At 45.3% G+C, this 25,982-nt stretch overlaps 1 protein-coding gene across 3 annotated transcripts in view; it reads right to left on the reverse strand.

Moving 5' to 3' along the window:
- Positions 1-25,982, reverse strand: part of MDGA1 (MAM domain containing glycosylphosphatidylinositol anchor 1) — a 142,036-nt gene that overhangs the window by 41,448 nt on the left and 74,606 nt on the right. For all 3 annotated transcript variants that reach the window (XR_005626423.1, XM_039698060.1, XM_039698061.1), the window contains exons 10-11: positions 5,973-6,242; positions 2,540-2,691 (exon numbers count right to left, since the gene is read on the reverse strand). Coding sequence is in view for 2 of the 3 variants with exons in the window: in XM_039698060.1 (XP_039553994.1) it covers positions 2,540-2,691; positions 5,973-6,242 (422 nt within the window). In the remaining variant the exon portion in view is untranslated. The remainder of the gene's footprint in view (positions 1-2,539; positions 2,692-5,972; positions 6,243-25,982) is intronic.

Raw genomic sequence — 25,982 nt, forward strand, 5'->3', positions numbered from 1 at the left:
CTTGCAAAGCATCCTGCTACTTGGGGATCTTCACATTACATATGCCAAGAGCTCCTGGAGCAAACCAGGGAGTGTGAAATGAAAACCAGCAAACTAAATTGCAACCAGTGGGCATCCCAGCAGGTTGCCTTTTGGATTCCAGCTCAGCAAGAGTTAATTCTCCTCTTTTCATCCCCTCTTCCCCCTGACAGCCCCTCACTAACCCAAGACTGCAGGCTGCCACATTCATTCATCCTGAAGAGCCCCTGCCATGACCACTGGGGCTGCAGAGCTCCCGGGACTGGGGGAGAAGGTGGGCTGGCTGGCTGGCTGGGTAAGCCTTCCCCAGCTTGATGCCTGCAATGCATCAGTTGTGTCTGGCCACGTGTAAGGCCTCTTTCACCTAAGGAGAATATTCCACTCCAATCCGAGCTCTCTGGGAGGAATTTTGTGCCACCACAGCTAGTGCCTGGAAAGCCAGCATATCCAGTGAGGAGTGTGCACAGGCAAACAGCAGCTCCACACTCAGGCAGACAAATCCCTGTTCTTAAGAGCTCTCCAGTCAGGAACACTTTTAGGCTTTTGAGCTTTTCAGTTATATTCACTAAGGCCGCTATATTTTGCAGTCCAACAATGGAACAGAAGGATGCACAGCTTAGTCTAGGGGCCCTAGCAGAGAGAAGAGAGTGTGATAAAGCAGCAGAATCTGCAGGACATGGGAGAGGGTGATGGAGCAAGGGAAGGAGTGAAAGGTCAGAAGGTGGCACAAGGCTGCTTGCAGCCCAAGTGAGACATCACAGTGAAAACATTGGGAAGGCAGCACATGAACAGAGGGAAGCACCAGGCTGGATGTGAGAGGGGATGTAATCCTCTGGAACAAGGAAATGAAAAGGGCTCCATAAGACCTCAGTATGGCTCATGGAAGTGGAGACCTCACCATGAAATGCAATTGTTTTCATTGGAGAAAAGCCAGGAGGAGGCAATACCATGAAAACCTTCTCCAATGTGTCTTAGTTTCGGCCAGGGTAGGGTTCATTTTTTACAGCAGTATCACAACAAAGTGTTTCCTTCTCGTGCTTGACAGAAGTGGGAACAAAGCTTCCCTCTTCTCCTCCTCCCTTTGCCTTTCCTTATTCAGTCCCAGGCCACCATGATGACACCTGTAGCCACTTCTAAGAGCTTTCCCACAGAAATGACTGGGCTACAGCAGGGCCTCAGTATCACGCTCCTTTAAAACACAGCACTCAATAGTGACGGCTACATCGTGATGCTGCAAAACAGTAACAGCAGTAAGCAATGGGGTATGAACCAAACCGGGTGTGTGTGTTTAAATTTGCATGGCACTCATCTCTCTCCATGTTGTAACTTACAGCAGAAAAGTGATTTTCCCTTTTCTTGATCCCTTTTAGTAGGAGCTCAATAAAGGATAGAACCAAGATTACTATTAGACACTGTGCAAAAAGGAAAAAAACTCAACTTACTGGAGAAGGATAAAACCCACAAATTTGTTCATTGAGTTGCAGTGCTGATAATAGCAAAACTTGGCTCAGAGGGAAGATCTACTATGACAAACTGCCTTCATTATTAGAGGCTCCCCCGGGTCCTGTATTATTATTAAGTACTGACAACGTGCTCCATACGGTGTGAGTAACAAACAAAGGCTGTCCCACCCCAGAGAGCTCACAATCAAATGGAGACATAAAACTGGAGCCTACTGTGCAGAACTAGAGGAAAGTGACACTTGAATCTTCTTAATTATTTTGTTTTCTACCTACAGTAAACAAAATTTTCCTTGCAAAACGCATTTGCTTCTCAGCTACCAGTGAATGGCACGAGCCACCAATTTTACATGTCCTTATTTTTCAAAAATGTTGAATGTAGGTGCTTTTTGGGGCATGGATGAAAGCACCTGGCAATCCTGCTAAGATAATGTGCTCTTTAAAAACATCAAACTCTTCTCCCTAACCTTCTCCAACCAGTGATGTCTTCAGATTTCACTCAGTTCTCCACCCCAGCCCCCAACCCCCAGTATGATTTTCCTTCAAACTCAGAAACCTTGAAACCCACTTCTCTTCCCCAGCAGAGTTCATACAGTTCAAGTAGCCTAGTTAGTGTGACAGGATGAAAGCCCTTCTGCAACACAAACAGCCATTGACTTTTTCCTGCAGTTCCTGCCTGGAGAGCCCTTCAGCTTATTCCCTTTTTTCCATATGAGTGAGGAGGATGGAATTCCACTCGTTTGAATCTTTGGCGTACAAAATCTACACCACCGACTAATGACTATGAAGCATTGTTCCCACTAAAACCCCGTTCAAAACACTGAGCATGAACAGCCCAATGGGGCTGCAGGGCTTTGAAAGACCTCGACTGTACCCAACCCCAGAGGTAAAACTGAACACCACGCTGTGCACTTGGCCTGTCTCTTCCATTCAGTGAGGAAGGTGCAAGACCATCAGGATCTGCCAATTTCATCACTTTCAGCTCTTAATCAGCAAGGAAACATTGGTGTAATTGCCTCCTGAAAAGCGATATGCTGGAGCTCCAGGAGAGCAGACCTTACCTGCCGGACTTCCAGGCGGTACTTGAGGATGGGATCCACAGCATCCGGCTCCTTCTGGGTCCACTGCAAGACGTAAGAGTAATTCTTGGATTGCTTCTGGCTCAAGGTGGGGTTGGGAGTGTCATAGTAAAACTCTGGGCTATAAGCTTTCGCTGGAGGGGAAAAAAAAGAAAAAAGAGGAAGGCAAGTAAAAGAGTTGGATCAAGGGGAACAAAAATTACAAAGAGATGTGGTGAGAGTGGAAGAGCTCCACTCACCCAGCTTATCGACCTGCCTCTAACACAATGGACACCTTTACTTTGCACAAATGTGCCACTGTTTTCTGTGAATCACTACTGCTTTCACAGCCTAAACTGATGGGAGGATTAGCAGCCCTGCAACACCAGTGGTACTTGACCAGCACCAACCAGCTCTAATCTTTTCTCTCTTGCTTTGTAGTTTAGATTGAAGTAACAGCTTTAAACTGGCATTTCTCCTGTTTCATCTGCTGCTTTACAGAGACTCCTGCTAACAAACCCTGAGGAAAGATCATTTGGCCAGTAGGTCACAGGAAAAGTGTTATTTATCACACAGAGACCATGGCATTAAAAAGGAGACCTTGCTCCTTCTGCCTCTCCCCTGCCTTGGCAACACAGTGCTCCAGCCTCTTTGTAACACAACAGTCACCTCAGCAGCAAAGAGGACACTGACCTCAGCCTGGGCAAAAGCAGTGGGAGCTTTGGCAGGGGCGGAGATGTCTTTTTCAAACCCACGTCTCTCCTTAAAAACAAAGTGCAGCAGGAGAAGGGAAACACAGAAGGAAAGACGTACCAAAGAGAAAACGAGCAGTTCAGAGAAGAAGGGACTACCTGTCATTTCCCCAGCAGTTTCTGTCCTGAGCCACAACCAAACAGAATTTGAAGGCTCGTGCCATGCAGCCCAGCAGCTGGAGGACTAATGCACAGGGAGCACTGGCATCTCAAGGTCTTACCCACAACTGGTTTTGCCCTATTTGGAATTATGATCATTTCATCCAGTGAACTTCAATTTTTGGCAGGTCCTGTCCTGAGCCAGGCGGGAGTTGGACCTGAATGAAAGCTCGAGTGTCTGGGTTCAGGTCCAGTCTGAACCAGCAGAGACCAGAAAGATGCCTGGGCAGCAAGAGAGCAGGAATAAACACCATCTCCTCAGGATGTCTGCTGCACCTTTCCACTTGAATCACCGGCCCTGCCATTCTGTGTGGTTATAATTAGGCTCGACAGGATTCAATGTTTATTTTTTATGAACTCAGATGTATAATATTGATATTTATTTCCAAGTCCTTTTTCTCTTATTATTTTTATTGACTTGAATTTTTGTGCAAGCAAGAAGTTCAGAACCACCTCGGAGACTAATTGCTGCTTATTCAACTTGTATTGACTATGGAAGTCAAGCTTTATAATGGATTTCGAAATAAAATCAGAACTGATGATAATCATCATCTTGCATGATATTAATTCATTATTAATTGACTCCAAGATGGAAATAGAAGCTAGAAAAAACAAGTGCTTTTTGATAGAAATGCTGCATGTCAAAATACTTTCAGAACTTCCTTCTGGAAGCTTTTACTACTGCTGGAAAGTTTTGTCTTTTGCTTACAGCTGATGGAAAGAGCTGAATATTATCCACGTCTCTCTTTCAGGCTCTTCTGTGCTTCCGGCTAGTGAGGGAGCAGATGATGAACAGTATGGGCTCCCCTGATAACTTTCTCAAGAGGAATGGGTTGGATGTTTCACTATCCTTCCAAAACATTTTGGAAAGCTAATCACTCATCCATAGAAGAAAATAATCCCATCCTGGTCAGACACATGTACTCTATTTTCAGTGCACCTGAACGTCCCACAGACAAAAATGAGTCACTTTCTGTCCCATAGGAAGGTTTATGGTATTTTTTCCCACAGAGAAGAAACAGAAACAAAAAGAGACCATGCCACTTTCTCTGCTCAGATAGGAAGGCTGTGGCTGATGGGAATTAAAACTCCAGCAATCCTGAGTCCAAGTAGAGCAGTCTAGTCACTGGAATATTTTTCAGGTTGCTCTACAGGCTCAGAAGATCTAATTAATTTGTAACTGTCTGGGAGACAGGCAGAGATGTCTGGAGCTGAACAGCTACAATCAATGTCTTGGAAAAGGAGAAGGGATGCAGGAAAAATAAAGGCTTGCTGCTTTCCTGATCAGTGCTCTCCAGGAACGAATCCTACTTTCTGCTGAGAGGATCCTATCTCAGGCACAGCATGGCACACCAGGTGCCAATACATATTTGTTGCTACCACCAGTGAGAAATTCCTGGGAGCATTCCCAGGCTTGACAGGGATGCAGTTTTCTGTGATGGCTCTTAGAGGGGTATGGTTTGCTGTCACTTAGTGATGTGAGAGTTACAAGCATATGAAAAGGGTAGAGAGGGTAGAGAGGGCCAAACCTTTCAAGCAAAATTTGCTGCGAGACAAATGCCAGGAAATCTCAAGGGGTGAGAACTAGGTCTTGAAAAGGGACCCAAAAAGTAAAGTAGTTTGGGTTCTCCCATTTCTGTAAGCACCACAGAGTCACAGCATACCTCAGCTTTCCCAAACCCTAGGAAAGGCCTGCTTCAAAATCAGGCCTCTCTGGATGTTAATCATTCTCATTTTTTTTCAACCCAGGCTTGAAAAGTATTATAAATTGGCCCTGGACTCAAACCTGAGTATTTGAACTGAATTTATTGCTTATTAAGACAACTTCATGGGAGAGCTCTTGAGAAAATTGTGCCCAAGTCAGTTCTGGGGTCATGGGAAAAGCAAATTTAATGATCAGCTGGAGAGGCCAGGTCACATGTGCAGTTTTAGATGCTATAAGTCTGCCATCCCTCTGTGCAGTTGCAGGTGCTGCAGAGGAGGCTTGTTATGGTGGATGATGGATTCAAAGAAAACTGTGAGCAGCAAATCCACTGTGTACTAGCGACCATTCCCAGCTCATGTTTTTGCTGGAAAGCACTGTGAGACACAGACAGGAGTCATAGAGAAGGCACAGGAATACATAATACAGTTTTTGTTTCTTTGTTTGTTTGCTTTTAAAGAGGAAATCACAAGGTTTGGAGCCTTTTGGAGGGATTGTACAGAGCTTTTCACTTCCCCTTGGTCAACACTTATCGATGATACAGGTTGTCCAAGCTTCAAAGCTGATTGTGGCCTTGAGTTTAAGTCCTGTAAGCGGTCAAACATTGCTAAAATCTAGCAGGGGTTAGCACTTAGCTGCTCCAGGTCCACCTGCCTGAATGATGGAGACAGGTCTCCCTGCTGGCTTACGGCAAATTATTCCTCCTGAACAAATCTGGGCACAGAGGAAGCAAGAGAGGCACTGTAGTGGCACCAGTTTATGAGGAGCAAGCTTCCCATGACCCCATCCAACAGCGTGTTCCGATGTGCATTCTGTGACTCACCAGACACCTGGAAGAGGCAGGCAGAGACCCCCACGTCGTTGGAAATGCTGCACTCATAGCTCCCGCTGGTCTCCCGGCTGACGCTGTCCACCTTGAGCTCCGAGTAGTCCTGCTGCTCTGCCAGGGGCTGCGCCAGGAGGCTCCCATTGAAGCGCCAGACGGAGGTGGCCACCTTCATGGGGCTGCCCTTGAGCATGGTGCAGCGCAGGGTGACGCTGTGCCCCATGCCCTGCCGCACGTCCTGGAAGGCCGGCTCCACCACGGGCGGGACTGGAGACCCAACAGAGCAACAGACAGGGATGCCATCAGGGAGCAGCTGCCTCACCCAGCACGGTCACCCTGACCACCTCTGACAAGACAGGTACCTATGATTTCCAAGGGGTTGGAGCCAGGATCCATCACACCAAAAGCAACAGTTGTCTGACATTCCCTTCTGACTGGGCAGGGGCCACATTTTACCTATCTCCCACTTATGAGGTAGGGATAACCTTTAGCAAGAACTCATCCCACACTGAGCACTGCTTGGAGGAGCTACCAAGTTCTGCTCTCTCATGTGAGAAGTGCAATGCCAGCAGCTGTATCGCAGCTTGGATTCAATCCTCAGATCTAATCAGAATGACTGGTCCTGTTGTACAGCACAAAATGCACTCCCTGAGCAGGCAGGTAAGTTCCCAAGCAGTCATTTCTTCTTGTCAGTGTTTGGCAGGGTTATCAAGGACACTGTGTTTAGGTGGAGGGATCTGCACTGGCTCTCCCCACAGACCTGAAGGAGTTTTGGAGGGCCTCTCCCAAATATATCAATACAATACATCACAGACTGGCTACAGGGACGCTGGGTCCTATTTTTATCTCTAGCAACAATTCCCTGATGTTGGGAGGTGAGTCACATCTATCCATGTCAGCTTCTCTGCCAGCAGTGTGAGAATGGGAATGGGGATGTGTGTCACCTCCTTAGCAAAGGGAGACTACTATGTCTTTTTGCAGTTCTTTAGCACTTGAAAAATTTATGGGAACCTCATGATTTGGGCATGGTTGAGGTACAGCAAGGAAAAAGTTGGATTGGTACTGTTTGGGTTATTCCTTCTTTAGTGCAATGAAAGAGGACTTAAATCCCCACTGTCTCTGATAGACACGTTTCACTTGCAATAAACTCTTAATTAAAACATTACAGCATGGGGATAAACAGAAGCTCTCCATCTAAAATGAGGAAAGCTTCCTGAACACAAAACAGCTGTTAGCCTGAATTTAAGAGGGAGAACTGATTTATAGCAGCTTCAGCACAATCACAGCTGACCTTCTCCAGGTTCAAAGCAAGTGCTCTTCCACAGTTTCTATGCTCTACAGATCAACAGAGCATCTGCCTCTCTAAAGGTCCACGGAGTTGCCAAGCACAGCCAGGCCCAAAAACATGCAACACCCAGCATCTGCAGCACCACAGACACAGGTCCACCAACAGCCACGGGTCACTCTGCATCCCTGCTGCCCTGAACTGGGCTGTGCTGCGAAGAGCTTCAGCACACCAGTCTCCTCCCATAGCCTGACCCCAGCAAGACCCAACAGCTCTGTGACACTAGTGACATCTCTACCTTCAGCACTGTCCCACAGGTGGGCATGCAGTGTCCCATCTCCAGGGGCACAAATGCATCTGTGGGTATCCCATGTACAATTATCTCCATCAGCCCCTCCACCTGGCAGCCTTTGTTTGATGTGGCTGATCGTTTCAAGGTACCTTGTTCTCAGCTCTGAGTTTTTGGGCCCTTTGCTGTGCTGAGGTGGATGAAAAGCAGCCCTTGTCTGAGCTGAGGCTGCCGTGCTGAGCGGCACGGTCAGCTCATTACGGATGTCTTTCCTGGGGATGTGTCTCTGCAAGTGCTTCGAGTGCTGACTTGCCTTTGGCTCACACGTCTCCCACCTCACAGTGAGAATAATGTGAGAAGTTGTTTGATTAGACCTAGTGCCATGCATGTATCATCTCCATACCTAGCTGCTATCCCATTTCTTCAGTCACATCTGATCCTTAATTGAAGCCAGTGGGGTCTCACATTATAATCTAGGCCAGCTGGTGATATAGGGAAAAGAAAGAGAAAAAGGGGAGAGAAGAGAAAAAAAGAAGGCTCAAAAAAACCCAATGGCACAGCCACTCAGATGTACTCAGAGCAGTCTGTCTCCTGAGGAAGGGAGAGAAGGGTTGGAAGCAGCTTCCCTTACTGAATCTAACTGTGCCAGGTATGGGGCTGGGACAGAGGAAAAGGTCTGAAAATGGACAAAGTGCCACCTGCAAGGACATGCTGCAAGGAAAGTGCCCTCCTGGGCCTCACTGCAGGAGTGTCTGGGGCTGGTAAAGGGCCACAGAGGAACAGGGCTGGGATGCTCCAGAGGCTTCCTTAGGTCACTGGAACAGCAGGGCAGCCAAGGATGCAGAAGATATTTAATCTTCTTCAGCTGGAAAATGGGATTTACTTGATTTGCACTGGGACAGGCTCCAGGGCTATGTTACCATCTTGCAAAGGGAATGTCTGAAAGTGTCTGTCAATTAAAAATTGATTATATTTTCTCCTTTTTCTCTGGCACTAGAAAACACCCAATGAATATTAACTCTGCCTAGAGCTCTAGGTACTCCTGGAGCTCCTGGTTTTCTGGAGAGAGACCTGAAGCAGGTTATCCCATCACTACACAATATAGAGAACTACACCAGGGGCCAGTTATTCCCCAAGGTTCCCAATGGATATGAAAACAAAGGAAGATCAACAGCAATTACAGAGCCAGACATCAGCTCTGGCCTCCAATGCCTACTGGGGAGCTCACACTTGTTCAAGGAGGTTGAACACAAAAGGCAGACTCACCACAAGGGCAGGGATTCAGGCCGTAACACCTCACCGCTAACAACACAGCCTTTTCTGTTTCTGTTCTTTTTCTCTGGCTTAAAGGCAAAAGAAAGCTTGTTTAAATGAGCTGGTGCTGCTACTTCCCAGAACTAGGAACTGAACAGCTCCAGCACACCGGACATAGGGGCTGTCTTGGAGGAGAGACCTGTGATATAAGCCCTGCACAGACCCCTTTAGGGAGCTGCAAAAAGGATAATGATTTTCAAGGTGCTTCTTATAGTCACAGGGAAGCAGCATTTCTGCTGGCTATAAGGAAGTTGTATTTGGGTATTCTGGCTTGCTAAGCTGCTATGATGCTCTTTAAGTTTTTAGCCCAGTTCCAAAGGTGAGGCTCCTCAAATGCCCTCCTGTGTCTCCCTTCCTGTGTCTCCCTTGAAATCCAGCACCTTTATCAGAAGTGCTCTTTTGAGCAGCCTGCACATTGCACGCAGCAAGTTGCTAGGCTTTCAGAGGGTAAAAAAACCCTCTGTGCACATAGAGAACTTCAGGATCCCCTGGCAAGAAGCACAGCAAACAAATACAGACAATTACTGCTCTCTCTCAGCACACAGCTTAACTCTGGAAGAGCTTGCTGGCAACAGCAGTGGTGAAGGAGGTAAAGAAGCAGTGTTGAAGTGAGGGTCCTCCACCAACCTTGTTAAGACGCCGCTGCTGCAGGCAGGGCAGTCTGCCTTTGCAGCAGAATTAGCTAGTTAGGAGCAATTCCAATGAGCCAAACACAGGCAACCTACTCCAGTGTGCCAGGCACCCTAAAGCAAAGCTGGGCTGCAGGCAGCTCCTCGCTGTGAGCCAGAGTAGCTGCTCTGCACCAAAGGGCTGGGAAACTAACGCTGCTCACAGTGATGAAGGGCAGCAGCGAGGGAAGTACAACAGAGAGATGTTAAGCACCAAGGAGTGTTGCTTTGTGTCCCAATAACCTCTTATCTTCTTCGTTTTACTGGAAATAACCAGAATGGAAATGCTTATCCCTGCTAGGTGAGTGAGAAGTGCCTTCTCACAGTTTAGAGTTAGGTCTGCTTGGTTTTTAGTTTCAGCCTTGAGAAAGGGTAAAACTAAACTAGGGCTTTTCCTTACAAGAGCCAAAGAGCTCAATGAAGAGACCACAGTCTCTCCTCTCACTGTCACTGTGCTGTCCTGCTTGGGCATAGCTCAGCAAGGGATACTTGGCCCTTGCAATGCTGTCAGATTGCTGCAGGTTCCCATCAAATTCAGATGCTTCCAGAAGGCAGAGATGTTTCTTTCACCAGTGATGAAGTCAGACCATCCCAAGATAGCCACTTTGAAGCATTTTACTCATGGGGTAAATAGAAAAAAAATTCCCTTAAATTAGAAACTGGCAATGTTGTCATGAGGCTGCTCAATCCAGTATGGATGAAAGACAAAGAAAAGCTCCTGTTCAAGTGGACTCATGCACAGAAATCGGTGACAAGCTTAAAGACAAACCAGGATCTGCAGAACAGGGGAGCATTGAGCGAACAGACCTCACACAAAGTGTTCAGGCAATAATTGAGAAGGTCGAACATCCTAGACATCACAGGACAACACTACTATGCAAGACACATGCAAATTCTGCTTCCCCACTGCAGTTTGGTAACAGTGAACAGCATAACCTGACCAAATCTCAAATGCTGGCTTGTTTTGGAGAGGTTGTCAGAGCTAGGGAGCTCTCTCATAATCTGCTTTCTGACTCACAAGCAGCCTTGTCCCCCATGTAGCCATGTACAGCTGACAACAGCCATCTCTGTGGGTGGTGAGCTGCCAGCATCGTACCACTAGTGTGTGCAGCTGCCATGGGCTGCCACCTTATTTTGCTACAGGAATTTACTTCCCACAACACTTCCTCTGCTGCAAAGAGCACCACAGCACAGCTATGTCCTGGGGAAAAGGAGAGGCATGAAGAGAAAGATGCCCTAATCAAGGTCACACACAGAGAGATCAGACAAAAGCTGTGCAGGAGTCCTTCATCCTCACCTTCACAATACCTTCCATACTGGGACCTGTATCCTGGTCCTTTCACTCTTAGGCCAGTCTTCCTTGTCTGTGAGAAACACCCACTCCTCTATCCTTCAGAGCCAGTCTTTAAATTTTTATTTAAATCTAGACAGTGCAGTACATAACACAAATGACGAAAATAGCAAGCTGTGCTAGATTAGAAAGCTGCTTAATTTCAGCAGCTCTCATCCCACCCCACCGACTGACTACCTCAAAGCTTAGCCATGCATCACAGCTCCAGTGGGACTCCTGACTTTGGTCTTCACCATGTCCCTTGGTGAGACCCAACTGACCATCCATTTGTAGGATTAACTTTGCAAACAACACACAGATAATGTGGCATGAAAGACTGCACATAGTGGTTACTTACAATTCTTAGCTGTGTCTCGTTATCCAAAGAAACTAATGACAACAGGAAGTCATTTTTCTCTAGAAAGCAAATCAGCACAGGCAGCTGTTTGGACCTTATGAGACCTATATGAGTCTATCTAGCATCCATTTAATTTCTTATATTCTTTTAATTCTATTATTTTTGTATATTCTTATATATATTCTTTTACAGACTGCTGGATACAGTCTTCCCTAATCTTCTCAAAGCAACCTCAGCAAAGGATGTCTCCCTTTTTCCAACCCCCAACCCCATAACCTGGGGTAATAAAGATATCACAGACAGCAAAAATACTGCAACTCTTTTCTCACAGCAGGAAGAAAACTCCATGGTTTCGGCTCCAGGAGAGACCAGAACACTCTACCTGAACAGGAGGGAAGCTCTTTTATTGTCACAAGGCTGGGAAATCACAGCTGAGCAATTCTGTTCCTTGCAACTGCACTTACACCCCACACCCTAGGAACACACATTAGGCATCAACAGTTTCCCATGTGGAGACAAATACCCAACCCATATTTACAAGCCCAGTCTCATATGCTTGTTTAATATATAATTGAGTAGTTAGAGAAAGGGAGATCCAGGAAGGCTTGCTCAACCTGTTTCTTTTATCTTATATGACTTCTGCCTTTGCACTTCAGTCTCTCCATGTATGAAGAGATAAAATGTGTTGTTTTTGCATACTGCTTGAAGGCCAAGATGCAAATACTGTTATTTCAAAGAAAACAAATTTGTTTGAGTAAATTTTCTGCTAGACAGGGGAGTGCAGGGTCTGGAGAAGCAGGACTCACAGAAGAAAAGTTGACTGCTTTTAAAAGAAGAGCAAATGAAATGTATTCACTACCAACTTTTCTGCTTTTCTCTTCCCTGAACTTTCCAAGCCAATTAACTCAACCAGTCTTCACCTATTAATAAAGAGGGATTTATTAAAGGATTTCCTCTTCTGCATGATGAACTGTGCTGATTAATACATGAGACCCCTTGCTCACTTTACAGAGTACTTTGGAGAAAGTCCATCCTGGGTGGGAATTTCCAGACCTTTAGCCTCACAAAGATGCCTCCTCAAAAAAAGGTCTGTCCCAGACATGCTGGAATGCCACTCAGACTCACTGCCCAATTAATTCCCACTAACAAGATGCTACAAAGACAAGTATTCTTCTGCAGTGTAAGGCCACCTCATTCCCATGCCTCACTTACCTTCTAGTGTCTCATTTTAAAACAGTACACTCTCCTAATTGAAAAAGATAAGTAGAAAAAGATGCTGCATGTACAGAAAACACATACTTATTTCTATGTGAAATGAATGCTGCTAAGCCTTCCCCCACCCATACACCACCCAATCAGCCAAGTTGTTCACTGGAGAAATACAGAGGATGAGAGTGGACATTTCAAAATGAATACCTTCAAGTACTGCCAGACCAACAGCATTACCCCAAACTTAGATTTGTTTTTTCCACAGACTAACATGAAAATATTTTCCATAGCTTACAACCAAGTTTGCTAATTATAACACGGTGAAGCAGCATGACAGCCAGGGTGGATCTGCCCAGCCTGCATTCTCCTGCCCACGCACATACCCACAAGAGGGAAGCCCTCCTGTGTGTAGCAGTGTCAGACCACCAACGCTTCGCTCAGGTTCTCAAGGTGTCACCTCATACTCATGCATCTGTTATTACATGCCTCTGTTCAACAAACTGGGCTGGCAGTGACACGCCACTCCCAACAGCATATAAATAGTTTAGATGCAAACATTCATGAACAGTCAACCAATTATATTCTTTCCCCAAATGCATCCTATATGCATTAACTTTTGGCAGAGAAACAGTTATCTTACCATTCAATAATTCATAGGTGAGCTACTCAGCTGGGCAGTTCTGGGAATAAAGCAACTCATTGCCAGTGCAAAGTAAGGAAAAGAAAAAAAACCCAAAATCAACTCCACAAGAAAGAATAAATGAGGTTTTTCCAAAGCAAAGAATCCACATCTTTCCTCTTATTTCAGAGTGTATCAGTAATTTTTCTTAAAATCTAACCCAATTCCCTTGCTGCAGTTTAAGCCTACTGCAAGATCTCCCCATAGGTGTTTTCATGTCCTAGTAATCAACTCTGTGTTATCCCCAGGGTGTAAAGAAGGGAAAATAGAGGGAAAACAGCTAATCTATGAAGTTCATCATCCTAGTATAGGCCCTCTACATTCCTGAGAAAGATTTGGAACAACTGGGAAAGGACTGATAACCTCTCCTCCCCAAGTTTGACAGCAAACCTGGTGCTAGCTTAAGCAGTACTTTAAAGCCCAAATTTATCACATTTTTTTTTATTGAAACATTCATCTTAGGAATGCCACCTCCCTCCAAGGCTATTAAGTGAGAGGGACTTCTCCAGAGGATGTTTCAGATGGCAGGAATTCCTAGCTGGCATACAAGCCTCTGTCCTGCACCTGCACAGGGAGCTTAAGGTGATGCCATCCCTCCCAGCTCTGCCAGGTGGGATGAATGCAGAGTGAAGCAAATGCATTGATGTGGCCAGTGCTCCCCTTCCCTATGAACCTCTCATGAACTCCCAGTGCACCTTGTTTGGTGAGTTGATCAATAAGCTGAGTGTAACACACACCTGAAACCTGGGCAGCATATCCTGCTTTTGGACAGAGGACACCTCCTGTGCTCCAACGGCTGCGTGCCACAACAGAGCTCACCTGGGCAGGAAAACAGGCACCAGCCTGCACATTCCCCAGAGCAAACACACTGAGAAATCTCTGGACTCCAGGAAATGTCCAACTAGTGCCACCACCAGGGCTCATGTCCAGAGAACGCAGCTGCCTCCTACAAGAAATTGTCTGAATTCCCTCTTGTCCCCTGGAGGTGAGAGCACCCCCAGCCAGAGGAGCAACTGAGCAGAGATGCCTGCTGATTCCAAGCATCAATCCAATAGCTCCTGTTCCATTGCCAGCTGCCATAACAATTCAATTTCTTCCATATATTTACACCCCTTTAATAAAAGAACTGAAATGTAAAAGCAGGGAGGCTGCAGGAGAAAAGTACCTCTGAGGACTGCAATCCTGCCAAAACAGAGAAAAGCCCCTGCTTTAAAAATGCAGTTATTGTCAGGGCTGCAGGGGATCAGAGGCTTCTGCTCACAGCTGGACCACAGCACTACCTCACCTTCTGTTTTCAGTTTGAAAACTAAATTGGGACCACAAGACAATCCCTCCACAGCTGCTTTCCAAACAGGCAGGCAAAGTGAGAGGCAGCACACCCAGAATCAGAAACATTGATTAAAAAATCAGACCTGCTGTAATGTTGGTGAGGTGGGACCAGAGCTGGAAAGGAGAGAGATCCAAGTCAGAAAGAGCCCAGTAGGGGAAGGAAGGCCATTCAAAGCAATTAATATAATCAAATACTAACCTTAATATTAAGCACTCCTTAATATGTTCACTTTGAAATCTTTGTTCACAGTAATAAACAGAAGGCATGCATGGGGCAAAGCTAGACCAGGAAGAGTTAATACAGTGGTTCACCATTTATCTACAGAGTGGAAAGAAGACAAGCTTCCCCACACAAAACGGGCTGTTCCTCAGCTTCTCCTTCAGGTCTAGCAGGGAATTTGGACCAAGGATAAAGAATTCTGCATAGAGCCATGCTCAGTTCTCCATCACTTCGCTATCTGCTACCTCAGAGTTCTGCTGCCAGTTGTTTAATATCTTGCTCTACTAACTGCCATCATTACCCCATTTTTCCATCTTTCACCCTTGATTGGTCTTGATTCATCTGAGGAAGATGATGACAATGAAAACGTAACTGTTCAGAAAGAGGCTGAAAGGATGCTCAAACTAAAAGATTTATGGCAAACGCTCAGGCTCATAGATGAAACAGCTGAGGTCAACAGATATCAAAGCAATTTTTCCCATAAGAATTAATGTAACAAGGGGGGCAGTGCATACAGGAACTCAAGAAATGCATGCAATTTAAAAACATGGGATCAGTATATATAGCATAGAGAAAGAAGAGGCAAGAACATTTTTTACTGTAAGCATTTTTACTGTCATTCTCTGGATGGTTACCACTTCATCATTGTCATCATCATTTTCAGATGAATCAAGGTAGATAAAATCAATCATGGGCAAAGGATGGAAAAATGAGGATGGGTTCAGAAGGTCTTCAGATGAAATGGCTGAGGCCTTTCAGAACAGTGACTGGCTTCAAAAAGCCAGGTGCCAAACAGCCACAATCTCTGCCATCTGTACATCCTGTTTTTCCCCTCCATCCTTCACACCATTACCTGCACGCATTTAAAATGTGTGACATCCATAAGGACGTTTGCCCAAGTCCTCCTCTGTTAATTAATTACTAAAAAAATATTTTATCTGTCCTATTAATACTGTCATAGCTTTTCATGAACGTATCTTCAACAGATTGCTGGTCACAGAGAATCATCTCCCTGCACTTTATGCCAAAAGATGCTGCCTGCCTTTGGAGACAGCAGAGGATCTGGCAGTCCCATTTCTTCAGGAATGGGTGATATCACCCACCGAGAACGATACAGACTCAAGATGTAGAGGACTTACTCCTGCATTGGAAACCTCCTGTCTTCTCTCAATGCAGGCTCCGTGTTTCCCAAGGCACACCAGCCCTGCTGCTGAAGCAGGTGCAGTCCTGTAGCCCCTGTCTTTCCCTGCATGAGGGACACCACTTTCACCTCTGACACTCACAGGCGCTGTGGGCTCCCAGAAATCACTTTTCAGGCCTCAGGGTCTCTTCTGTAGCAGAAGGCACAGAAAGGAGGCCAGTGAGAGAACTGGCAACCATTCAAGGACAGCAGCCTGCTCCTCAACCTCCCCATCTGGCTATCGGCTCTGTCCCATCTCCTCTGGACTTGGAGCAGGAGAGGGAAGTCTATTAACAGTCTCATTCACAGGATAAATCTGATCTGACGTGATTTTCCATGACTAAACTCAAACTAGGCCAGTACAGCAGGAACTCTTTGGATGAGCAGCATCCTTGCAATGTGGTCACTTGCCTATCTCCTACAGACACTTCGCATTGGCTGAGGAGAGCTTCAGCTGCAGCCAAGGTGATATGCAGGACAAGTGGGAAGGATACACTATTTCTTCTTCCAATTTTTGGATTTTGGTCCAACACATAAACATCTGAAGTTGGTTCCGTAAGTTTTCATTATTCTCATTCTCAACTCTCCTGGCCACATGTATCAAACAGGCTTTCAAAAATGGCCAACTCTCCTAACTCAACAAAAGTTAAGTTACCTTCTCATTCTGACCCACTGCATATCAAGAGCTGAAAGTGGATCCTGGCCTGAGTCAATCCATCAGCAATCATCATTCTGAGGGGTTACACCAGCACACACTGCAACACAACACCCTGCTCCTTCTGCCCTCTCCACAATAAATAGTAATGCCTCCCAAAATCAGCTATCCCAGGTAAAAAGGACATTTTAAACCAGTTTCAGCAACGTTTGCTGAGACATCCCACTGTAGTAGGCAGGAAGTAAACATAATTCTGCATACAGTTTTGGAAAGAACCTGTGTGGACTTATATCTGGAAGTATTTGTGGCTTAATCTGTGATACAAGCCAGAGATGTTGGAAAGACAACCTGTGGCTGTTTGTAAGACTCTGGCTAGGTCTATGTATCCTGATCTGAATTCATCAGTGCAAAAATGGCAGACCAATAGCAGAGCACGAAAATCTTTAAAATTATACAGAAAGCAGTAAAATGTCTACTTTCTGTAGAAAAGGGATCTTTTCTGTAGAAAAGGGAAAACTTCATCCAGCTGGGACATTGAGGGGAAGTTTGTGATAGCATCTTGTGAACACCAAAGGAGATAAAATTATTCTGTACCCTCCATGCAAGCACTGCCTATGGAGGTACGAACCAAATCCTTGGGTCAACCTAAGCAGATGAAACCTCAGAACAAACAGCAATAAACCTTTTTATTCCTCACTGATTCCGTAAAAAAACTCATGGAAGATGAATGTGGGATGCAACCAGGTTAAAAATGAATGATGATTAATATAGTTTTATGGGTCTTGGCAGACAAACCGGGTAGTGTTTGAGAAAGCAACAAGAAAAGTAACTCTCTTGTCATAACATCCTCAGGCTTTGGAAAGAACCTGGCTTGCTTCCACACGACAGACTAATTGAAGATGTAATACTACTCAAATGCAGCCCACATTAAGCAGATTAAAAACACATTAACTGAAAGAGTTCAAAAAGAAATTTTAAATGGCTGCACGCACCATTGGGATCTCTCTAGTGAGAGGGAACGCCTATTCTAGGAAGACATCTCTAGGAGGAACCCACATGAACCTCTTAAACTGATACTATTTCACATCTCCATCAAGGTCCAGAGAGCAGCTTGGCAAAGCTAAAGTATATATATATATATCTCAATTCTAAAGCACCCTGTTCAGGCTGTGTAGCCAACATCACACATAACCACCTTTAGTGTCTGACTGACCTCACATCTGTTTGCAGCTGGTGTGGCTGGGTGCACACTTTGGCACATGTGTGGCATGTGGCTTGGGCTGTGCTTCCCTCCCTCCCACACAAAGGCAGTGATAGCTGACAATCACCATCCCTAAGTGCCTGTGTCAATATGAGAACCAACATTTCTAGATGATACAAAACATGTATCATTACAAGCAGTAAATGACAAACTAAAGAAGTACCTCTTGCAGGACAATTCAGCTTGCCTGATGGAATAGTCTTTTGGGAACTTCATTCAATTTGTCCTGGACATTTGCAAATCCATAGAAAAATTTGGGGTGGTAGGGACCTTTAAAGGCTATAATGTAAAGGTTCTTGAAAGAAAACTGTTGAGGAAAGAATGCGTGGCTCTTACAAGGAAAGAGACAATGACCTCAAGAGGAGCCTGAGTTAATGTAACCTATTAACATCAGCTTTCAGCTTAATTCTGTGGTCCAAATATGTCCAAATCCTTGGATGATTAAGCCAAAGCTCACTAAGCATATTGTGAGATGGGCATCACATCTGCACTGGTGAGATAATTTTTGAAAGCCTGTTCAATACATGTGGCCATGCTGACAGAATGATGCTGAGAAAAAATGAGAAGAGGGCTATAAAAATAAATATAGGGCTGGAAAACATGCCTTGTGGTGAATGGCTAAAGAGACTCTTTCTGGATTGCATACTGAAAAGGCTAAGAGATTACTTGTTCTGGTGTCTGAGACTACATGAGGAAGAGACTGCTGATAACATATAGCTCGTTATGTGGGAAGACAAAGGCATAAAAAGAGCTTGTAGCTGGAAACTGAAATGAGACAGGCTTAGATTAAGTAATGACAACAGAACCATGAGAGTAAAAAAAACACTGAAACAACTTACTGAGCAACACACTGAATTCTCTGTCACTTCAGGGTATGAGGAGATGCTGCACTGAAAATGTACAAATAATCCAAATTTAGATGCACAAAGGTGTACTCTCCTTGTTCCTCAGCTCCATCAGTAATAGGGACTATGCCTGGCATATAAATAAGTCTCCTATCCAGACAAACAACACAAAATGGTTAGAAAGAGATTCAAAGAGCTCTTGTTTTCTCATAATGATTGGGAAGCTGGAGTCATGGCATTTTGGATAAGCAGATTGGAGCACATAAGCTTCCCTAAAGCTTATTTTTCCCAAAAAAATCCCAACACAAAACCCAACTCTTTCCTCCTTTCTTTAAAATAATTTCATTTGCATTTTTTTCATTTATACATGTAAGTTTGTTCCTAGAAAGTGAATTAGTATGAAAACTAAGCCACTTCCATGCATAAGTTTGGACTTTTGCAGAGCCTCATTACTAGCAGCCAAAGCAGAAAATAAAGATTTCCAAATCACAAAACCCTATTTTGAGTTGCTCTGTTTTTCTCTGATCAAGCCAGCTGCTGCCATTTTATTATCCCTTCAGATCTACTATAGTCTCTCCAGCAACCCATCTTAGATGGAGGGCTGCTCACTTTCCCTCAAGCCCCATTTCTCTATTTTACAGCATACCAGAATGTTGGCTGAAGGGCCTGTATTATGCATAAACGATGAACTGCTCAGAAAATCCCAGCAGACTTAGCACTATTAAGCTCATCTATATTGCATTCAGTTATTAGATACTGTATTCTAGCTTGTGATTAGGACAGCGGAGTATGTCTTTGCCATCAGCACTTTGTAAGGCAAATCCCTGTTCAGTGCAAATCTTACTGTCATTCATTCTTCTCGTGACCTCAAGCACAGCCACTGTTGGGAACCTCTATTAGTTTTGGCACTCCCAACAATTCCTCCTGTGAAATGCTTGGCTGAATTTGCCCCAGAGTTGTAGCATATTTGCATGAGATTTGCAGCACCGGTTTCATCACCTGTGAGAGCAGGTCACAACAGATCAACAGTCTTATTTTTCCTTCCATCTCTTTCCAATCTGGGCTACCTGTAGAATTTGAGATCTCAGTCTCAATCCAAAATTGCCATTTTGGTCTAGCAGTAGGTTTAGGGTTCAGAGAACCGTGAAGGCTACAGCTGCAGGGATACTGGGACTGGAAAAGGCACGCCAAGTAGAGCACAACACTGCACCAACATTGATCTTTCTTAATCTGTGTCACCCATGGTACTGGTGACCTTAGGCTCTGTCCAAAGCTGTAATCAGTGGTAGGGTTCAAAGAAAAAAAATGCCTACAGGTCCAGGGATACTGGAGCTGGAAAGCCTGCATTTCCAGGAATCAAAAAAACCCCAGTCACAAGTGGTGTTCCCGAGTGCCCAGTGTCGAAGACAGCTCTGTTTAATCTTTATCAATTATCTGGATGAGAAAACTGGGGGCACCCTCAGTCAGTTTGCAGACACACCAGTTTGGGCTGGAGTATCAATCTGCTGGAGCATAGGAAAGCCCTGCAGAGGGATCTGGACGGGCTGGATCAATGGGCTGAGACCAACTGTAGGAGGGTCAACAACATGAAGTGCTGGATCCTGCCCTTGGGTCACAACAACCCCTTGCAGCACCACAGGCTGGGGCAGAGTGGCTGGAAAAGTGCCCAGCAGGAAAGGGCCTGGGATTGACAGCAGCTGGACATGAGCCAGTGTCCGCCCAGGGGACCAGGAAGGCTGATGGCATCCTGGCCTGGACCAGCATCAGTGTGGCCAGCAGGAGCAGGACAGGGACTGTCCCCCTGTACTCGGCACTGGTGAGGCCTCACCTTGAATCCAGTGCTCAGTTCTGGGCCCCTCACTGCAAGAAGGACATTGAGGCACTGGAGAGTGTCCAAAAAGGGCAACAGAGCTGGTGAAGGGCCCAGGACATAAGTCCTCCAAGGAGTGACTGAGTGAGCTGGGATTGTCCAGTCTGGAGAAAAGAAGGCTCAGGTGAAATCCTGAATCCTGAAAGCCCTACAATTATCTGAAAGGAGACTGTGGCAACATGAGGGTCAGTCTCTTCTCCAGGCATGTAGTGATAGGACAAGATGAAACAGCCTCAGGTTGTGTCAGGGGAGGTTTGGGTTGCATATTAAGAAAAATTTCTTCACCTAAAGGGTGGTCAAGATTGGAACAGACTACCCAAAGAAGTGGTGGATTCACCATCCCTGAAAGTGTTCCAAAAATAATTGCATGTGGCACTTTGTGATATGGTTTGTGGCCATGGTGGTATTAGACCAGAGGTGATCTTGAAGGTCTTTTCCAATCTTACGATTCTAAATGAACAGTCTCAGAAGTCAGCTTCTTCCCAGTAAACAGCAACAAAAGTTTCCATGGTTTCCTGTGACCACGTGACCCTAGAAACAAGGACTCCAAAATTAAACAAAATACAACAGGTAGGCATTCAAATAGGAAATGTAGGCATGTCTGTAAATTCCTGGCACCAATAATGGATTTGCAGGTTCATTACTGGGATCATGAAAGAAAACCAACTGTTCTACCTCGAGTAATGGAGGCCAATTATATTTGAATCAGAAATAACAGCTGACATAAGGAAGGAGTGTGTGCACACTTGTGCTTATTTGTGTTTGCAATAGAGATGCAAAGAAGAATGGAAATCAGGAACTATATGAAGTGAAATAGGGTGAAAGGGGTGAGTGTTGGAAATATGATTTCTGCTCCTTGAGAAAACACTATTTCCTGGCTTCAAAGAAAAAACAGTTTCTTGCTCAGAAACTGGCCCAAGTGGAAAAGCCCAAAACTAGTCACTGAGCAGCTCCACAGAAAGCTCCAAAAAGTTCTATGACCTCAGCCTCCCTGTAAACAGAGCCCTAAGCGTCACTGTAAAGTGTCCTAGCACAGAACTGGAAACAGGGAGACTCACTGGGATGTAGAGAAGCCTGAGCACCTCTGAAGTTTAATTCTCATTTAAGCAGTTTCCCTGTAGGGGTGAATGTAATTAGTGCTGTTCCAGAGCTTGGGGTCAGGATGGTCACAGCTAATTCAAAATACATCCAGGATGCTCAGTTTTCTACTGGGGCTTCTGTTCATACCAGGAATGTCTCAGGGGCTTCCCTGCATAAGTCCCCTCCTCAAAAGTGGCACCACTATTCTGTGCATTGCTTCCACATGGCTGCCACAATACTCCAGTCCTCCTGGGCCTGAGGAAATGGCTCTGCTCCAATGCCAGAATCCAGAGAGCATGTGAAGGGTAGCATGGGATTCTGCTCCTGCACAGTCATAGGTACTGCATGACATGGTTCACAGCCCAAAAATACTGATAGAAAAGCAAAGGCACATGCACAATGCCATAGCACCATACAGCTCTCTCTGGAAAAGAGGCTGGGGGAAAAGGATCTCTGCTTCCGTGGCACAGGTCCTGTGTCAGGTCTGATGGCCTATGCTACCCTGCAGGTGTGCACAGCTGTTTTCACTTCTCTGTGCCTCAGGCCCTTGTGCAGAGGCTGAGAGTTAAAATGAGAAAATGAATCACCATTTTTGTTTGCTTGGTGACTTCCTGGTTTTCCTAGCGAGTTCTGGTCCGTGACATCTCTCTCTCTCTCTCCACCGTGAAGAGGCAGAACTTGATAGGGACAAGCCATTTCTTCTTTTCCTGTCCTGTGACCCCAGGCTCAAAACATGAGAGCTGATAGCAGGTTTCTAATTTGCTCCATCTTCCACTTCCCTTACCTCATGACTGCTGAAGCCAGTGTGTTCTTGTTTCAGCTGGCAAAAAGTTAATTTTCTTCACAGTGTCTGGTATGGTGCTCTGTTTTTTATTTAGGTACAGTGATGTACTTAGGATGAGAATAATTTTGATCATGCACTGATGTCCTAGTTATTGGTAAGCAGTGCTTTAACTCATGGACTTTTCGCTGTCTCATGGTCTGCCAGTGAGCAGGTGCACAAGGAGTTGGGAGGGAGCATGGCCAGGACAGCTGACCTGAACAAACCAAAGGAATATTCCACACCATAGAATGTCATGCCCAGTGTATGAACTGGGGGGGGATGGCTGAGAGGCACCAATTGTTGCCTGGGGATGGGCTGGGCATTGGTCAGCGAGCTGTAAGTAATTGTACTGTGTTTCACTTATTTTTCTTGAGCTTTACTCCTTTTTTTTTTTTCCCATCTCTCCTTTACATTACTATCACTACTCCTAATATAATACTTTATTTCAATCACTAAATTGTTCCTACCTTATTCCACAAGTTTTACCCTTTTTTTTTTTTTTTTTGGCTCTTCCTTCCATCCCTAAGAGATTCCCTCTGAACTCAGATAGCAGTCCTATCTATCACCCTTAGCAGAGAACATCCCAAAAGCTCACATTCCAGGATCCACAAAGCTTTCTCTGCCTTGGCCAGGTTCCCATGTCTCTTGGACCTGTACTGGTGCTGCACAGGCCAAAGAGGAGGCAACAGCTGCAGTGCCAGACTCTGTCTCTGACCTACTGACTGGAGAAAAGCACATGGCAGAAGTACTCACAGTGTATGTTACATCCCTGTGCAAACAGAAGCAGAGCCAGGACTACCTCTTCCTCCAGCTAGGCTGTCTTGATGCAATCTGGGAATCACCAGCTGTATTGCACTTTGGAGAACTTTGACACAGGTGGTTTTACCCATGGTCCAAGCCTAGATAACAACAGGACTCAAAAGCAAAGCAGTTTCCTCAGAAAGGCAAGATGGGAAGCACTGGGAAAGTGTCTGACAGTCCTCTGCACACATGCTCCTGTGACTTAAAGAGAAGCACATGTGTGGGTGAGACCCAAACATGCACAGCCTTGCAGGATGCTCAGCACAAAGCATTTGAGAGGATTCTGGAGCTGTTTCTTATCCCAACAAGTTGATATATACCTAGGTCCTACAGGGAAAATAGCTGCCATGGCAGGAAAACCTTAGAAGGAATGTCTGCATTAGAACATTGTGAGATTTGGTACTCAGCCCTGAAAGGGCCGCAGGTGAGCAAATATTTACAGAGAGATGACCAAGATTGTCTGCCATCCACTGTGTCTATACAGCTCTTGTCTCTCCCTCCCTGACAAAACTGTACAGCTTGAATTTGTCTCTCTCAATAAAATTAAGTTGCTCTTCCTGCAGAGTCTGGCCAAAAACCAGGATAATGGCAGATTATGGAACGTGTATTTGTTTCTCCCAACAATATCTGAGAAATGGATTAACCGATTTAAACCAGTTCTCTTCTGAACAAACAAATTCATCTCTCTAGGCGATGAGCTCTCACACAAGCTTTTACTCAGCCTATTATTGCAGCCACAGAGGTGCTGAGAGATGAGCAATGAGCTGCACAGAAGCTGAATGGCAGAGCAGGTGGGCTGCAATCTCACATAGCAGACCCAGGTTCCAGCTTTAAGGCGGGCTCCCACCTTCCTGATGTGCATATCTGGGGATTTTCCTCTCTCCTTTCATGGTCTTTCACACAGGGCACAGCGAGGAGGCCTCACTGTACTTTGCATCTGACGTGTGGTGCCACAGACTGGACACGCCAGCTTTGCAAAATCTGCTCCACGGCCTCCGAGATCCCCCTGCCATCTGGGCCTTTTGCTTCATGTCTCAAGTCTCTTGCATCTCCTGGCCACCACAGGGTGCAGACATGCTCTGTCAGACCAATTTCAATCAAAGAGGTAAATCAGAAAAGCTCTCAGGGCACAAGGGAGGCTTCCCTGTGCCCTGAGAAATCTGAGTGAGTGGCAGCACATGGGAACCTTGCCCACAAGGCAGCAAGCAGAGAAGAGGGCACAGCTCTTGCACGGTAAGACCCAAATTAAGAACAGCCAAAATTCATACAACTGCTTTACCCTGTGGTATATGGGTTGGGTTTTTTTGTTGGGTTTTTTTTTGTTGTTGTTGTTGGTTGGGCTTTTTTGTTGAGTTTTTTTGTTTGTTTGTTTGTTTTTGGGTTTTTGGGGTTTTTTTGTTTCAAGCTGGATATAACAAATGCTACAAAAAAACCCAAAAAACTCCCAAAAAACCAAAAAACAACCCAGCACTGGGAGTCCTGGGGCTTTGCTGCATGAAAATAAAGGCATTCCAAAGAAAAAGGCTTTGGCTAAGCATCCTTAGCCTGCCAGACATAAATCCATGAGGCTGGCAGGAGGGCAGGACCAATGAGTCCTACACAGTAACTTTTGGCACAAGCCCCTGTGAGGACCCAATCCTAAACTGATGTAAGCACTGTCACAGCCTCCATCTATCAGGCCCCAGGACCAATACATGGTAATTGTTATGACAAATCTGAGGCCAGCTGTAAGTGTCTGTGATTATTACTTTGCTTTGAACTGTGGCCATTTGGGTTTACAGTCATGACAGAGTAAAACTTCAGCCTGTCCTGAGACTGACAACTCTAATTAGTTGTTAGCAGCCTGGGCATGGGGAAGCAGAGTGAGCAATCCTAATGCCATATCACCTAGGACAGGGCTCGTGCACAAACACGAGCTCTAAGGAGCTTAATCCCAAACACGATACTGCAAGAAAAAAGTGTGTTGACAATCAGGAATGAAAGCCTCTGCTCTTAACAAGGGAAGCAGAGGGGTGCTGTGTACTGACAAAAATGCAGAAATTACATGTATACTTTCAGTTCTGTCACACAAACCTCTATACAACTTATTTGGGGATAAGCAGGGAGGATTTCTGTCAAAGTGAAACCTAACTACCAGGTCAGGCTTTGTTCAGACTGCTGGTTCAATATCATGCCCATTGCTATGAATTATTTTATTCTTTCTACCAATTAAAGTCTCTAAGTTTGCAAACACTGAACTTCCAGAAGGCACAGTTTTCCTTTGGCTTTGAATACAGACACACTTGCCCCAGAGCATCAGGTCATTCTTAAACCTTTGATGGTGTAAAATGAACCAGAACACACCAGAGTTCTAGCTGGCAGGAAAGCCCAAGGTTTCCCTCTCTTGCCAGCAACATGTGTACCGTGGAGAACATCAATAATGAAACATGAATGAAAGAGTAGGAAAGCTTCAGCCACTACAAGAGCAGAAAAACCATCTTCTGCCCCCAAGTTAGCCCCTGAACTGTGCTCCTCAGCTTGCAGGAGGGTATCAGGATGAATTTCACCAATGAAAATTATTAAGAAAAAACAGTCACTATAAATAAATACATTCAGAAATTAAACCAACCAGGTCTAAAATTCTTAGCAGATGGCTCCGTAGTGCAGCTCACACGGCCAAGCAGCACGACAGATAAACCAGCTCAGCCACAGACAGAGGGGTCAGCTCTGGCCCCTGACAGCCTCATTTCTCTTAGACTCCCTTCATAGCAGGGAGAGCTGCAGGGAGCTCTTAGGAGCCAAAAGCTCTGTCTTAGCCACTCTGCAAAAACA

The sequence above is a fragment of the Passer montanus genome, unplaced genomic scaffold (genome assembly GCF_014805655.1).
Source record: "Passer montanus isolate IOZ18808 unplaced genomic scaffold, ASM1480565v1 scaffold12, whole genome shotgun sequence".
In the NCBI taxonomy this organism is placed as follows: domain Eukaryota; kingdom Metazoa; phylum Chordata; class Aves; order Passeriformes; family Passeridae; genus Passer; species Passer montanus.